The sequence below is a fragment of the Macrobrachium rosenbergii genome, chromosome 8 (genome assembly GCF_040412425.1).
Source record: "Macrobrachium rosenbergii isolate ZJJX-2024 chromosome 8, ASM4041242v1, whole genome shotgun sequence".
NCBI classification, from domain to species: domain Eukaryota; kingdom Metazoa; phylum Arthropoda; class Malacostraca; order Decapoda; family Palaemonidae; genus Macrobrachium; species Macrobrachium rosenbergii.
Window position 1 is genome coordinate 85,152,320 of NC_089748.1, and position 17,245 is coordinate 85,169,564.

The following is a 17,245-nucleotide window of genomic DNA, read 5'->3' on the forward strand; positions in this document are numbered from 1 at the left end:
TGAGTACTGTGTCTGCCTGTAGCACCTCGTCATTGAATTCCGCCAGCCTGAACTGACTCTCGACCCTGTACAGCCATGCTGACGGATTCCCCTGTGTGAACGGCGGCAGTTTTATGGACAGGGCGGGCGGCCCTTGATTGTCCCGCCGGGCAGGGCCCCAGGCAGGGGAGAGTGCAAGGTGTGGGCAGGGGTGTGGAGGAGTGTGAGAGCCTCGGTGATATGGGAGGTAGGTATCTGAATCTGCGAGGTTAGCGGTTAACTGAACAAGGGAGGGGATGTCCGCGTCCGTGCTCGCTCTTTGCCCTCTTAATTGGAGTGGGATATTCGCGTCAAAACGCATTTGGAAGCGCGCCGCGTGAGGCCGCTAATGATGTTGGTGATTTTGCCGACGAGAGTCAGCACGCCTGAACGCTGGTTAGCGCGCAATTAGTCCGCTAGGGGCGTGAGTTAGTTCCTGGAGCCAAGACTGAGTCGCCGTATGGGTCCTCTAATGGCTCCGGGAACCACTCCGGGGTCACCACTATAAGAGGTGCAAAAAAAAAAAAAATGAGCAGGTAAAAGAGTACTGCTGATTTATTCATGATCCAGCCAGTTTATATAGTGGCGGACTGACGTCGCACTGCGGAATACAACGGGAGCATAGGTGATCTGAGGTCGATAATAATTAACAATAAATACAGCGAGTACACTTTACAATGTGAAAATAGACAGAATTGAAATTGAATACAATCTTGATGCCTGCAAAAGAAGAAATACACGGTACACAAATTGAGGACAGGTAAACAATTATATACATAGTTTAAATGATTGGATTTACGTGACCTGGCACGTCAGGTGTGACGAATTGTAGAGGCAAAGAAAATGGGACGTTACCAAAGAAAACTTGCTCAGCAGAGACTTGACAAATAACATGTTCAGCAGAGACTTTACAAATGACTTTACACCTGTACCTACTACTCAAATTCTTCTTTTTCCCCATCTGTTGGCCTCTCCCACTAGCCAACACTCACTGCTATCATACTTTTGTCCTCATCTGATGGATACCTTAGGGTTCAAAGAGGTTGCAACCTTGCCTGTTAAATCTTTTCACTTCAAAATCACCCTCACCAAAATCACTTTCATGCATCATAATAAAGTTTTCATCTAACCTACCCATCTCACAGACTCATCAATATAGAGGTACGGGCTGCTCTAAGAGCAAGAGCCAGTGCTGGCACAAAGCCAGCTAAATCTGAAACAACAGCAACAACTAATAAAGAATCAGTCTCTGTTTTGACATTTCTCTTGAACCTCGCGCTGCTGATATATTAAAACGACTAGATGGGAGTTTTATGTTGGCAAAATCCCTGCAGAAGATTTTGTCAGCAAATATTCTCTGTTTTAGATACAGTCTAATAACATAACGTATATGTGTAAGAGCCCGACGCTGTCTCTTCCAAACACGTGTGTGTTCATGTATTTGTCAATCGTCATCATCGGAGTGGACAGGGCAAACCAGGAGCATCTCGTTTTCTTTCTCTACAGGAACGTGATTTCAACCATACAATATTTCCGTCTGTTTCTCCCTAAGCATTGTTGTCTTAATTTATGTACAATCACCACTACTTGCATTGCCATGCAAGCATTCTAATCATGTACTCACAAGGTTCCAACGAATCTTCTGTATCAGACTGTATGTGTATTTCTGTTTGTGAAGACGCCAAATGTCTCTCCATTTCACATATATTATGCTACTGCATTGTATCCATTAATCTTTCTCGAATCTCATGCAATTGGCCATGTGTAGAATTTCCTGGCTTTTCCATTGATGTATATTTCATCACTGAATGTTACTTATGTCTCTTGATATCGCCATCTGTCTTTCTACCGACAAACACAGATGCCCGAGCCTGTACCTCTGTTTTTACCTGTCTGTGTGTAGACGCTACCTTACCGCTCGCATGCGTCAATAACATCGAAGATTCTGTACATTTATCTCAGTAGGGAACTACCAATAAACCAGTAAACACCCAGCCAGTATGTGCTGGCACAAGAAGCCTTACACTGGTGACCCCGGCATTAAGGACAACAACAAGATTTATCCATTTGACAGACCATACCAATAAACCAGTTTCCACCCAGCTCAGTATGTCTGACCCTCCGAGATGACCCACCAGTCCTTTCTGGTGACCTCCAGGAAACCTGAAGCCGCCCCGGACTCATACTGGACGTCTGACCAATAAAGGACCAGCCCGTCATCCTTCAGCCTGCTGCCGCCCCTCTCGAGCTGGCTACCAGTCAACCGCCTCATTGTTTGCCCTCGAGCTGGCCACGATGATCATCTCTCACCTTCATGTTCCCCTCCGTCCTCCTCGGTCCTGCTGGCGAAATCAGCTTCCTACCCTAGCCCTTATTGTCTTGGCATCCTGAATAATGTTCCCCATTGTAGTTGGCTTGGCGAAGGCTTGGGCTTGGGCTAGGGGCGGTAGGAAGCTGAAGGGCGGCACCGGCCAGCAGGAGCTCGAGGAGGACGGGAGCGGGTTGAAGGGTGACGTCGGATGATCCTTCGGTGGCCAGCTCGAGGGCTGAAGGATGACGGCGGCTGATCCTTGGTAGCCAGCTCGAGAGGGGCGGCAGCAGGCTGAAGGATGACGTGGCTGGTCCTTCGTTGGTCAGCTCGTCCAGTATGAGTGCGGGGGCGGCTTCAGGTTTCCTGGAAGAGGTGTCCAGGGCTCCGGTGGTGGGGTGGGTCATCTCGGAGGGTCAGACTTCTACTGAGAACTCAGGAACGGCGGAAAACAGCGAGGCGGCAAATGGTCTGTCGGCGCGTGGGTCGTCATCTTGGGTCGGCTGGGTCCTTCGGGTCACTCCGGGGTCACCAGTGTAAGGACTGGGGTATGAGCGACATATTGGCTGGGTGTGTACTGGTTTATTGGTAGTTCCTTACTGAGATAAATGTACAGAATCTTCGATGTTATTGACGCGTGCGAGCGGTAATGTAGCGTCTACACACAGACAGGTAAAACAGAGATAAAAGGTTCAGACATCTGTGTTTGTCGGCAGACAAACAGATGGCGACATCAAGAGACATGATTAACATACGGTGATGAAACATACATCAGTGGAAAGGCCAGGAAATTCTACATATGGCCAACTGCTTGAGATTCAAGACAGATTAATGGATACAATGCAGTAGCATAATAAATGTGAAATGGAGAGACATTTGGCATCTTCACAAACAGAAACACACGTAGGCTACAGTTTGATACAGAAGATTCGTTGGAACATTATGAGCACATGATTAGAATGCTTGCATGGCAATGCAAGTAGTGGTGATTGTACATACATTAAGACAACAATGCTTAGGGAGAACAGACGGAAATATTGTATGGTTGAAATCGCGTTCCTGTAGAGAAAGAAAACGAGACGCTCCTGTTTTGTCCTGTCGACTCCGATGATGACGATTGACGAACACACGAACACACACGTGTTTGGAAGAGACAGCGTCGGGGTTCTTACACCTGTACCTCTGTTTTTACCTGTCTGTGTGTAGACGCTACCTTACCGCTCGCACGCGTCAATAACATCCTCGAAGATTCTGTACATTTATTGGATTCCGAGCCATGTGGGAATCCAAGGAAACGAAGAAGCAGATTCATTAGCAAAAAGTGGGTTGCTACACAGCACCATTAGTATCAGAATCACCCCCTCACTCACACAACTGAAAAACAAAGCAGCAGCACACTGCCAACTACAGGAGGAAAGCAAAGTCAGAAGAGCTGTTTTCGGTGGCTCAAAAACCGCCAAATGGTACATGGACACCGTAAACCTAAAACCACACAATATAACCAAAGACATGTCACGGGCCCTAGCAGTCATAATCCATCGGCTAAGGCTAGGATACCTGTGCACATGGCAAAGAATAGTAGATAACCCTCAACCATGCAAGTACTGTGAAACAATCCCAGAAGAATCCCTAGAACACTACCTTCTTGACTGTACAGAAACAGAACAGTTAAGAACAAGTTATGAAGGAAATGAAAGAACAGCTACCCAAATAACAAAGCACATAATGACAAACATCCATGAATTTGCAGGCTACCTATGCTCCTACCCACCACCACGGTAACTCTAAAGAATCTATACCTTTAACCACCCACTCTCCTTCCCAATTCTTAAATCAGGCACAACAGACCCGACCCAGACAACAAATCAAAAGCCATACCATTCACCTCTAGATGCTGACTCTTTTAGAAATCACTCCCTCCCCTATCATTCCATCCACCACAATCAACACCCAACAAATACACAAAACACATACAGACACAAGAATTAGGACCGGACAAGGAATATGGCTTTAGATCACCACGAGCTAGCATACTAGCTACCTGTGCCTACTACTTAATTCTTCTTTTTTCCATCTGTTGGCCTCTCCCACTAGCCAACACTCACTACTATCATACTTTTATCCTCATCTGATGGGTACCTTAGGGTTCAAAGGTTGCAACCTTGCCTGTTAAATCTTTTCACTTCAAAAATCACCCCCACCAAAATCACTTTCATGCATCATAATAAAGTTTTCATCCAACCTACCCATCTCACAGACTCATCACCAACATAGAGTTACGGGCTGCTCTAGGAGCAAGAGCCCGTGCTGGCACAAGGCCAGCTAAATCTAAAACAACAACGACGTACATTTATCTCAGTAAGGAACTACCAATAAACCAGTAAACACCCAGCCAGTATGTCACTCATTCACCGGTCCTTATTTATGCATCGAAATCCAGAAAACGTTATTTCCTCTAATTCTGTATTGCTGTAATACTGAAGTAACCACGGGTAACCGCCATGATGTGCAAGGTCACCGCCTCGTGTGAACAGGGCAGCGTGCCCACCGAGCCTTAATGTTTATATAGAGGCATCTGAATACCTTAAGTATTTCATATTTTATTTCCCAGCATTCGACAACTCTTGGAAAATTAAGATTTGTGCTGTAACCATAACAGGAAGGCTAGAGGAACTGTTAGCTAACATCTTACTATTCACATATCTGTCTAGAAATGAAGCTGAAAATATGAAATATAAGAAAAAGATATGCTACCATAGAGAAAATATACTGTCGCTTAAACACGTACAACAAAAGAGAAGAGAACGAGCACAGGAGCTGTTCCAAACGAAGCCACCAACACTACTACTACTACTACAGCTCTACCGCCACCGTAACCATTGTCTATGACGATCAACTTAGTTTAATTCTTGATTTTGAACTATGTCTGCTCTAAGCTGTGCGTCGCACCTAATGCAAAGGTATGAAACACTGATGGAGTGCCGGCTTCCATTCTGAAGGAATCTCAAATTGTGTGTGGCTGGCGCACCCTCGGCCTCGCACTAACTACCCGAGTCTTGGCAAGACTGGTAGGCAAGCGTGACATAGCGTAGGCAGGGTACCGTAGCTTTACAGTATATTATGTTAGGTGGAGGGGACTTGGAAGACTATAGCCTGTAGCTGTAGCTGTAGTCTCAGCTTGCTTATAAAAATCTTCATGTTATCATTTTTGGGGACCAGTTGTGAATGACTGGCTCAGGTTCCCACGACTAAAGCAAACCCAACCTCTCCTAGAATGCTGTGTCCAGACCTAACCAGACCTTACCTTTCTAATCTGACTTGGGGCATCGTCCCCTGACCTGGTCAAGGGTGGGGGCGCTTCGCCAACCCCTGGACTCCCCAGGTAAGACTAAACATTGGAGGCACTGGATTAGGCTTCCGTTCGGAAGCAGTCACGTCATTTTGCAAGCTACCCGAGGGAGACTTTGACCCTGCGCCTACATTGGCTCGTCCAATTTAAAAGTAAGCCTGGGCTGCAATGAACTCAAAAGTGTGGCAATGCAAGTTTCAGCCGCGGCAACACCTCAGCCCTCATAGTAAATAAAATATTTGTAAGTGTAGGCATAAGCCTATAGCCAATGTAGTTGGAGGGTTCACTTGGCTGGGCTAACTTTCATGGGCATTTCAGAGGGAGTATGACCTAACCAGACCTACCCTAACCTAACCTTGCTTTAGATTTGTTCCTGCACAAATACAAACCTGAAGATCTTCACATATGGGAATTTCTTGCAGTGTGAGCTGGGAATAGCCATTTAACTTTTAAACAAGATGGTTAGGGTAGTTAGCTACCCACCCAGTGGGTAGTGTTGCCATTCTGGTGGTTTTCCCGTTAGATCTGGCTCTCTTTGTTTGAATATAATGAGGAAATTATGTATCTAGCAGCTAGCGGGAAAATTTAGCTTGTTTCGACACGACATACAAACTGTCATCGGTCCTTTACATTAGGAATTACTTATGGTGAAGTTGGATGCGGCCATTAAACTCGAACAAGGTAGTTAGGCATTAACTACTGCCAGGTAGGCGGAAATACTTGCCTGCCCAGATGTAAACATTCCAGTTTGCTTTCGGCCATCATGCATTGCCGACGTGTTTTCAGACCTCTTTGCCTGACTGTTGTTAAGCTCTTTATTATCCCAGTGGGATCTTCCTGTATTTTTGTGTATATATTGTGTGTGTTTGATATAAATACAAACCCACGATTTGTGATAGCCTTGCATAAGACGTCGTTCCCCTGCGTCTGTGTCTTGGGTTTGATGGCCAAGGGCGTATTTAGAGGGATTTAACTGAGTGGTAATGCTTCTCTTCCAGTAGCCATTTATTTAGATACTGAAGGCGTTCCCCAGTATGTTCGGAGATATTAGATTGGGACGTAATATCTTCGCTCCCCTTCATTGATCGGGATGTAAGAGTTCGCTTCCCTTCTTGGGCTCCTGCCCTCCGTGTGCAAGGACATGATTACTTCCCTCCTACTTGTGCTGAGTGTTGTTTTCGCCACCTGTGCTATAGAGAGTTGCTGGGGGGAGGTTGCGGGCGTCGTCGGTAAGTTCCGCTTCCACGATGCCCATGGTGGCCTCCCCTCCTTCCATCTTCTCCCTGTAGACTCATCCTTATCTCTCCTTCGCCCTCTTTGCTCGCTCATCAGGCGAAGAGCCGGGGGGGGGTGGGGTGGGCGCTTGGGTGACCTCTTCTAAGGGGCCTCCTCTGGCTGTGTAGGGCAGCTCCCCTCATAGGGAGAGGAGTCTCCCTCTACTAGTCATCTTTGATTTTTCTTTCAGGTTGACAGTGAGCATCACAGGCACAGCAGTAGTTGACTGGATATCTCAGGGGATATCTTGCATGAAGGAGTTCCGACATTCATTCGTTGTTGCTTTGGGATTGACCACAGTACCTGGTTGGAATGGTATAGTTCCACGTTGGGATCGTTCCGACTGTTCCCACCGATGTGGATCGATCGCTGTCATTGCTGGCCTTCATGTATGCTCTGGCGTATGTGGTCCATTTGCTCCTGCTGTTTCCTGTGTTATGCTCCTGTTAACTCAACGACATTCTCTGGGCAGCTGTTCCTGGTCTCCTGCTGCAGCTGTCCTGATTGTTCCTGTCGCTGCTGGTGTCTTTCATGTGACATTCCTGGCCGTTGCTGTAGCTCCTGCCTTCCGAACCGCTTCTGTAACTCCTGCATCGGTTGTCCTGATCATGTCTGCTGCTTCTGCTGGTGGTTGTGTCATGGGCTGCTTCTGTTGTGTTCCTGCCTAGCTGCCCTGGAGTTACGATGTCCGCCATCCTTTAGATGTCAGAGTGAAGGTGAAGGAGGTCACCATTGCGGTAGCTCTTGCCTTCTGAACCGCTTTCATAGCTCTTGCATCAGCTATCCCGATTGTGCCTGCTGCTTCTCCTGGTGGTCGTGTCCTGGGCCACTTCCATTGTGTTCCTGCCTAGCTGCCCTGGAGGTTACAATGTTTCGTGTTCACCGTCCTGTAGAACATGTCGGAGTGAAGGTGAAGGAAGTAGCCGTCGTCTTTTTCAACTTATCTTCAATTTCATCTTCGGCTACCTCTTCCCTTCCTACGTCAGCCGAAGGAGAGGAAGGCTGCCTTGATGCCCTTTGATATCTAGGGACTGCCTCCTTCTGAGGAGGCAGTGGGTCTCTCGTTGGCTCTTCCTAACCTTTGGGTTAGGAAACTGATTCGCATACCCCAGGGTTTTGTGTTTCGGGAGCCATTGGCGCACAGACCTCAGTTTGCGATCCTGTTCCCAGTCCTAGAGGTTCCACCTGTAAGACGGGTGCTGCGTAGGGCGCTTGTTCGCGAGCTGCCCCGAGTGCTCGAGATTCTGTGGAATATCGAGTATCCCGATCTGGTGTGGAGAGTACTCTCCCCGGCCCAGTTTGGGAGCAGTGCAAGAGAAAGGGCCGAGGCACCCAGGTGTCTCAGCCCTTCCTGCCAGCACCGCAAGAGCTCCCTGAGTGCATACCAGTGCTCGGTTGGATTCCCAACTTGGTGTCTTGATCCCTTTGGGAGTCCTGTGGGACTTCTAAGGGACTGACTCTCTTCCGGGAGACAAGTTTCTCTCGTTGGCTCTTCCTGCCCTTGGGCGGAACTGATTCGTATCCTCCTGTGGGGTGTGGGGTTTTGGGCGCTGCAAGAGCGCGGCCTCAAGAGGCCGCGCCCTCTTTGCCAGTCTTAGAAGTCTGCGTCTATGACTGGTTCTGTGCCTGGCTCTTTTCGATTTCTTAGGAAACCGAAAGCAGCCGCTCCTGATTTTTGGGAGTCTGCTGTCCCTGCTGTTGCCGACCACGCTTGTTCCCGACTCCGGTTCTGGCTCCTGGATTTACTGACTTTTGGCCCAGCCTGGTTCCTGCTCATGCCCCACCCATGCCCGCTACCCATGCACCGAATCCTGTCTTCCCTGGCTCCCGTGCTGCTCCACTTACCCCAGTAGCTGCTGAGCCGACCACCAACGTCTCTGCTATCCTGATTGCGCCTGCTTCCCTGTCTCCCCTGACTGCTCCTGCATCCTCTGCTGTTCCCTCCCAGATAGGGGGCCTGACTGCCATCCTGAAGATGATGAAGAAGAGGTCTAGGAAGGTGTTGTCGTCTTTGTCTTTGTCGTCCTTGTCTGCCACCTCTTCTTCTTCTGAGGCTCGCCAGCCAAAGAGGAAGTCTGTCTCTTCCCAAGACTTCTAAGGGACTGCCTCCTTCCAAAGGGAAGGCAGTGGGATCTCTCTTTGGCTCTTCCTGGCCTGCGGGCCAGGGAACCAATTTGCTGACCCCCGGGTCAGTCGTGTCCGGAGCTGAGGGTGTGCAAACCATGGCTTGCACTCCCGCCACTGGGCCAAAGAAGTCCGCTTCTAAGGCCAGTGCTGTGCCGGACACTCGTTCGCAAGCTGCGCCGAGTACCCAGGTTTCTAAGGAGACCCAGGTACCCCAGTCTGGTACCGGAGAAACCTCTCTCCGTGTTGACCAGGGCACAGGACAGGAGAAAGAGTCCGGGCAAGCAGGTTCTCCGACTCTTCCTGCTAGCACTTCTTGGAGAGTCAAGCAAGTTTCCTGGGAAGGTGCGCTGGTCTCTCAAGTCCAGACACCTGGCGAGATGGAGAAGAGGTCCCCTGCTCAGTCTTCCCTTAGAGGTTTCGGCCTCAAAGAAGTCTGGGGCACGTCTACAGGACAGCGCAAGTTCTCACCAGCCAGCCGCACATTCAACTCCTCTCAGTCCCCGGCCATGTCTGCGCGGCCAGCCTGGCTCGACTCGCATGAACCACTCCGCTCTCCTCGGGACAACGCTTCGCCCAGGCGAAAGCGTTCTTCTCAACCCGGGCTGCCGTCATCACCGTGGGTTGGTGACCGCTCCCGGCCCGCTGCTCCTGCTGGTTCCACCAGAAAGACCAGCGGGAGTGCCCTATCCTCCTCGTGTCCCCTCAACCTCCTCAGCTTCCACCAGGAGGTGTGAGTTGGACAGGAGGAATTCCGGTGAGTCGTCTCCCCAGAGTTCGACCTCGGGGCTTACGTTCCTGGCTCGGTTCTCAGATCGACCAGATCGTAGGCCCGTGCAGTGCAGGAAGGATCACGGGTCTGCTGAGTTTCTCCCTCCTGGGGGAGAGTAGATTGGGAGGACCGCACCCTGGAAGGACACTAGGGTCCTCTTCCCCAGGATGCAGACACCCCCGAGATACAGAGGACTTTTGCTGAGGTAATTGTGCTGATTCGTCAGCACAATGACCTTGGGGAAGGGACCACGGCCTCATCTGTGGATCGTCCTTCGCGCCTTGAATCCTTTTGGGGACCAAAAAAGAAACCCAATGTTTCAGTGGGGCTGTCATGGTCCATCTTACCAAGGGGGTCCTTGATCAAGTGAATGGTCTTGTGTCTGGGCAAGACAGTTCCCTGCGATCGAACCGCTTGGACAGGCTGCTTCACCCTCCTCTGCCTCAACAGAAGCGTTTCTACACTCCCTTGGAAGGGGCATTGCCGCCTAAACAGGTTGACCCAGGTGTAGTTCGTCTAGGTCTGGGCCTCTCGTTGCAGCAGCTTACTGCAGGGAGTATTTCTCTCTCGCAGCAAGAGGCAGAGTCTCTTGGTTGGATCTGTAGTCTTTCACAACATCCAAAGTGGCTGCTTCCTCAGGCGCTATCGTACCCGGGGAGGACTCTGCTTTCGGGAGACTATGCCAGTCTGGAGGTAGAGCCATCTCCTACCGCGTCCACCAGACAGCAAACCTGTGAGCCAACCTGGTCCTTAAGCGGAGAGATGTTCTTTCTCGCTTCGCCAGGTCCGTGGGGCCTGAGTCGGCAGTGACCCTATGGAACGGACCGTTGCTGGGATCTACCTCTTTCTTCCCTAGAGTTGGTGGAGGCTGCGGTGTGCAAGTGTCAGGCCGATGACAGCAACCACCTTGTCCACCAGGCAATGGCCAAGACCTCCAGATCTTTGCATTCCACTGCGGCCAGGCCTTCGGGTCAGGCTAGCTCTTTCTTGGTCCCTAAGAGGTCCCAGTCTTCGAAGGGATCCCGCAGGAACACCCAGCCTTCTTCTTGCTCTGGAAAGGGTGGGTCTTCACGCCCCTTTCAGCCCGCTTTCCAATCTGGTAAAGGGGGCAAGGGGAAGAAGAAGAAGGGGAAACGCTAGGGGCAGCGTTCCCCCCCAACTGCTGCCAAAGGTGGGGGTTGCCTGTTGTGCCATTGGGCAACATGGCAGCGATATGGAGCCAAGACCTGGATAGTGGATGTCCTTCAGGAGGGATATCTACTACCCAGTCTGTCTCCGCACCTACGTTCAGAGATCTCCAAAGGATATCGCACTAATGCAAGGAGTGCAAGCCATGCTGAGCATGGGTGCTGTGGAAGTCATATTGGATCGGTCCCCAGGCCTTTACAGCCGAATCTTTCTCATAGAGAAAGCCATGGGGGGCTGGAGACCTGTCATAGACCTTTCTCCCCTGAACCGTTTCATTCGCCAGACTCAGTTCATGATGGAGACGGCACAATCCATGCTTGCCTCCATCAGGGAGAATGACTTCATGCTAATGGTGGACTTGAAGGATGCGTATTTCCAAATACCCATTCATCCATCCTCTCGCAAGTACCTAGCTGTATCCTTGTGGAGTCCGTCTTCCAATTCAGAGCACTCTGTTTCAGGCTCTCGACCGCTCCCCAGGTGTTCATGAGAGTGTTCTCTCTTGTGTCAACTTGGGCCCATTCGTACGGGATACATTTACTTAGGTATTGCGACGACTGGCTGGTCCTGGCAAGTTCGAGTTCTCACTCGCAGTTGGTACAGGACAGGGATCGACTCCTCGAGTTTTGCCTCAACCTTGGGATCATAGTAAACCTCGAGAAGTCAGATCTCATCCTCAAGCAGAGGGTAAAGTACCTGGGCGTGCTGATAGATACGGTAGCAGTCTTTCCCTTGGACTCTTGTATCAGCAAGTTCAGGCAGGCAGCACAACTGTTTCTGTCTCAACAGGAACAGCCAGCTCGTCAGTGGCAAGTCGTCATCAGTCACCTGTTGTCGTTGGAGAAGCTGGTCCCTCATGGGCGTCTTCACCTTTGTTCACTACAATGGAGGCTAAAGGACTATTGGTCCCAGTCCTTTCTCATCCCTCTTTCCTAGGAGGTGAGAGAGGATCTAGACTGGTGGATGGGTGACAGGAACCTCTTAATTGGAGTATGCCTACATACTCTCCCTCCGGACATGCATCTGTTCTCGGACCCATTGACCGAGGGATTGGGCGCACACCTGGAGGAGTTGCTGACTTCAGGAGTGTGGCACCAAGACGACAAGCACCTTCACATCAATATCCTAGAACTCAAGGCAGCCTTCCTGGCTCTCCAAGAGTTCCAGGATCAAGTGATAGGACACTCAGAAATCGCAGAAGGGTTGTTTGACCTGGTGGGGTGTCCAGTCATAGATCTGTTTGCCACCTGGCACAACAGAAAACTTCAGGTCTTCTGCTCAGTCGTGCCGGACCCATGGGCCGCTGCGGAAGACGCATTCCAGCACCCGTGGGACAACCGTTCTGTCTGATTCGCAGAGTCATCAACCAAGTGATGATCATTCCGAATCTCAGAATGATTCTGGTGGCACCTAGATGGCCACAGGCTGTTTGATATCCCGATCTACTAGCTCTCCTTTGTTCTGAGGCACCGAGAGAGATCCCCTACTGACCCAACCCTCTGTGTCAACCCCACGTCGAGCGGTATCACCTGGCAGTGCAATCCCCGTGTCGCAAAGCTTATCGCTCGCAGGAGATGGTCGGGTACCTCAGATGATCCTCCACAGCGGTATACCAGGGAAAGTGGTCTGTCTTCTGTGGTTGGTGTCGTGGACGAGGTATCTCTCCGGTCGGAGCCACTGTTCAGCAGGCTGCAGACTTCCTCGTCTTTCTTCGTCAAGAGAAGCTTCTCTCTGTTTCAGCTGTATAAGGCTATCAGGCCACACTGAGCCTAGTCTTGCAGCTGAAAGGTGTAGATATCTCCTCATCCTTCAAGATATCCCTACTGATGAGAAGCTTCAAGAGGTCTTGCCCACCCAGCGATCTCAGGCACCCTGCTTGGGATGGTACTCTCGTTCTAAGAAGCCTGACTCGTGCACCGTACGAGCCTTTATGAGAGTCGTCAGACAGGGATCTGACCCTCAAGACTGTCGTCTTGCTTGCCTCGGCATCAGCGAAGAGAGTTGGCGAACTTCACGGACTTTCCTTTGATGTTAAATACTGGAGGGGATGGGGATCAGTTACGCTCGATTTCGTCCCGGATTTCATAGTGAAGACTCGGAATCCTTCGGTCCCTGGCGCTTGGTTCGAGGCTTTCATGATCCTCTCCCTAGAGGACTTTGTTGGGAATGATCCATACGAGATGCTACTGTGTCCTGTTAGAGTGTTGCGGCGCTACCTGAAGAGGGCTCGCCACCTCCAGCCTGAGTGTCAACGACTCTTCATTAGTGCTGGCTGAGCAAGAAAGAAGTGCCCAAAACACGATCTCTTTTTGCTGCTGGAGAAGATGACACCAGTACGCTTCCTCCGAGAGCTCACGAAGTCCACAGCATTGGTCCATCCCTCGCGTTCTGGAAGAACCTGTTGGTGCCACAGGTTTTGAAGGCAGGCATGTGGTCCCAACAGACCACCTTCACTTCCTTCTACCTTCAGGATGTTGCCCACAAGTCCTTGGACACTTTTTCCTTGGGTCCTGTGGTGGCTGCTCAACAAGTTATGTAGCTTACCCAGCTCCTCTAACAATACAGGTTGCATCTCACATAAGATGTACAGTTGTGATTGGGAGAATGATTGTGGAATGACTGGCCTCTCTTCCTTCTCCTCATCTTGACTCTCTTCCTACGGGCAGGGAGCGGACGTGCCATTACATGCTGGATCTGGTCAGTTCATAGAGACTCGCTCAGATTCCTCCCACCAACCAGTGAGTCTTCCTAATGTAAAGGACCGACGGTTTGTATATCAGTAAAATGTATTTTTCTTAACTATACAAACCTGAGATCCTTTATATTACATTTCGTGCCCACCTCATGCCACCCCTCAATCTGACACCTGGGCAGAAAAGCAAATTGGAATGTTTACATCCAGGCAGGTGGTACCCCCGCCTCCCAGATGGTAGTTAACCGCCTAACCACCTTGTTCAAAAGTTCAACGGCCACTTCCAGCTTCGCTGAAAGTAATTCCTAATGTAAAGGACCTCAGGTTTGTGTAGTTCAGAAAAATTCAATTTACTTTTAAAAAATTGTGATATTAAAGCAAAAAGGATTCTCTGGGGACAAAGAAAAAGGTATGAGAGAGAGAGAGAGATGCACCACTTTCATTACCATACTGATAAAGGAGATATGCCAACGGTTACCAGAGAATGTTAAAATTCTACAACATATGTTATTGCTATTGGTTGAAAAAGCACTTAATGTGATTAAAGAATCTCTTATTGCACTAAAGGAGTTCTTGAAAGTTCCCCCCCCCCCTCAAGATGAGGGACCACCTTGACATGGTGAGGGGGTTCTTGAACCCCAGGAATTTGTTTCTGGGTTTGAGTCCAAGAGTCTCATGTATAATGACATATATGTTGGGACTAATTTTTGTGGAATTTTCCACATTTGCTAAAATTTATTGACCTATTAAATAGGAAAAGATATCATAGCTGGGATTGGCTTTATATCCGAAGCTAAATAGTGAGAATTGTGGTAGGACCATCAACTACCCAAAAATGTTCGGACCTAATTGTTATCAGATTAATAGCTTAAAGGCGGAACTGTTCTTTAGGGATGTACCACGGATTCCAGGGTGGGTCTGGTTCTGGGGATAGGACTCTCGGCATTCTATCGAGTTTGCCCATACATGATTAGGGTGGGGATGATTGTATTCAAGTAATATTGTCAGTCCTAGCAAGAGGGTTTGGCTTACACTTGGGACACTCTAATCATGTGCCATCCCCTGTGGAGTAGGGTAGGGAGTGGAGATTTGGGAGTTGGTTCTCACTTGTGCCATTGGTGGAAGAATAAACTCCATGAAAGGCTGATATCTTTTTAAGTCTTTCAGGCTTATTTATTTTTTTTATATACCAGTCTTTATGCTCAGTAGTTTTAAAGATTTAAGTACCCCTGGACCCTTTGATGGTATTTACTTGGCACAGTTGACAACTGCCGGAACCTCCTGTGACAACCTCTGGCAAAATGAGAAGAAAATACTAATGTAATTACATTAAACCTTATGCTTCAGTACAAAACAAACCCAGAAGAAGTAAATACTGTAAATCCCCCATATGCGCGGTCTCCTAATTCGTGGACTCACCTATTCGCGGATTTCTCTATGGAATATATATACACATTATTCGCTGAAAATTCACCCATTCACGGTATTTTTCACTAAGAGATATTCACTAATTACAGACAGTCTCTGGTTTACGACGGTCTCGGCTTATGATGTTCCGAGTTTACGAGTCTTTTCAAATATATTCATAAAAAAATTATATTGCAATACACTCCCTGAACACCTGAATTAGCCCCTGGTCACTGACCAGCCCGAACTACATCCCCATAGCTTTTACCCACTAAGTGGGTAATAAACTGTCAGTGTTGCCAACGCTTACAGGAAAATCTTGTCAAATGAGTTACCTGAAGTACCGTTGGCAACACTGCTGCAAGTCCCGGCCGAGTGAGGCCGAAATCCTCAATTGCTTTTTGTTCGCCATGCTGTGTGGGTGTGTCCCACATCAGGCGAACTTTTGGTCATTTAGCCCGACCCCCATTCAAGAGTTTGGACATCAGATCACGATTTGGACGTTTGCAACGCATTTTCTCCTGGATGGATACTTTATTGATAAGATTTGGATCTTCTCTCCTGATTTTGACCTTGGACTCGTTTGGATAAGTCAGACAAGAAGACGTCGCCATCTGCTAACGCCGATGCTTCCACTTTGTTTACATCTTCGATGACAGAGCCTTCTTCTGCAGGAGATGCTGACGCTCATCGGCCCTACACGTTCTGCAAGTGTAGGATGAGTACCCTCAAACACGATCGACATTCTGTTTGTGTTTTTACATAGGAAGACACCGTGTAGTATCAGTCAGATAGGCGGCGAGTCTTGGTTGGTAGATCAGATGGAAGAATTATTCAAAAACTTAGAGGACAAGTTACTAGCTGAGTATGTCTAGTCTATTTTTCTAGCTTTATGACTAAATTAATGGAAAATAGAGATAAGGATAGTAGTAATAGTGTTGTAGATACTAATTGTTCTTTTTCAGCCCCCCTGCCTGTTCCAGAACCAGCCCTAACGGGTGCCGGGGGTCATGGAGAACTGCAAACCTCGAAGGTAGGATCTGCCGGCCCCGGCCGGAGCAGGCAGTGTTGGCAGCAGATTTCCCCCTTCCCTCTAAAAGCGTAAGTTCTAAGGTGGATTTAGAATTAGAAATCACTCAGAAGGGTAGTAATTCTAATTAGGAAGTATTCAGGAAAAGTAGTTGAGCGTGGTCTTCTTCTTTGGGTTTAGGTCTCTCATGTAGATCAATCGTCGGTTTTATTTCCTGCTTCGTGCTCTGTGCAACAAAGGTTTCCAGATCCGTGGAGGGTCGTTCAGATTTGGTTTCTGATGTATCTGGTTCTGAATTTTTGTTTTTCCTTGAATACTCCTCCTTCGAAGGTTCCTTTTCCTTTGGGGGTTTAAAATTTCATTCGTCTTGCGATGGTGGTAATTCTGGAGATCCAGTTTTTCCAATATTCATGATCATGTCTTAAAGAATTTTCTGATTTGATAATGTCTATCAAGATTATCAGGGCCGGGGGAAACAGAACCAATCTATTTTCTTTGAAATCTATGGCCTCTTCGGCCGCTACGGAAATTTCCCGTTTTTCCCCCTTTTTCTTCTAAGCCTTCTTTCATTGCCCTTCTCAATCTTCTTTTCGGTCTGCTCTTTGGAGGGCTCTCAGGGTCTTTGTTGCGCATCCTGTTTTTCTTGGCTTTTAACTCAGCAGAGCAAGGCTTTCTTGCTTCAACCCTGTATTTTAGAGCTCAGCGGCCCCCTCTCTCTCTTCGAGGTTAAGGGAAGGGGTACCTTTTACGGATCCGTCGTCTTATCACCTTTTTGCAAATCCGGTAGTTTCTCAGGCATCCGGTCTAGTTGCTTCTCAGGTGTTTGCAGAGGCGTCAGCAACTCCTTATTTCATTCTTTATGGGTTCCTAACTGTAATGTATCCTCCGCGATTCTTGCGGATGCTACGGCAGTCTTCGATTCGCCTGCGCCAGCGTTCAGTGTATCAGCACCGATAGTTTCCTAACTGTAATATATCCTCCGTGATTCTTGCGGATGCTACGGCAGTTGGCGATTCGCCTGCACCAACGTTCAGTGTATCAGCACTGATAGTTTCCGCAGCCTTTCCATTCTCCAGGATAGT

At 48.8% G+C, this 17,245-nt stretch overlaps 1 protein-coding gene across 2 annotated transcripts in view; it reads left to right on the plus strand.

The window, feature by feature from the left end:
* Nucleotides 1-5,128: 5,128 nt before the first annotated feature.
* The window catches only part of mRpL40 (mitochondrial ribosomal protein L40), a 186,877-nt gene continuing 174,760 nt past the window's right edge, over nucleotides 5,129-17,245 (plus strand). For both annotated transcript variants that reach the window (XM_067108065.1, XM_067108064.1), the window contains exon 1: nucleotides 5,129-5,286. In XM_067108065.1, the coding sequence (XP_066964166.1) occupies nucleotides 5,249-5,286 (38 nt within the window). In that variant the 5' untranslated portion in view covers nucleotides 5,129-5,248. The remainder of the gene's footprint in view (nucleotides 5,287-17,245) is intronic.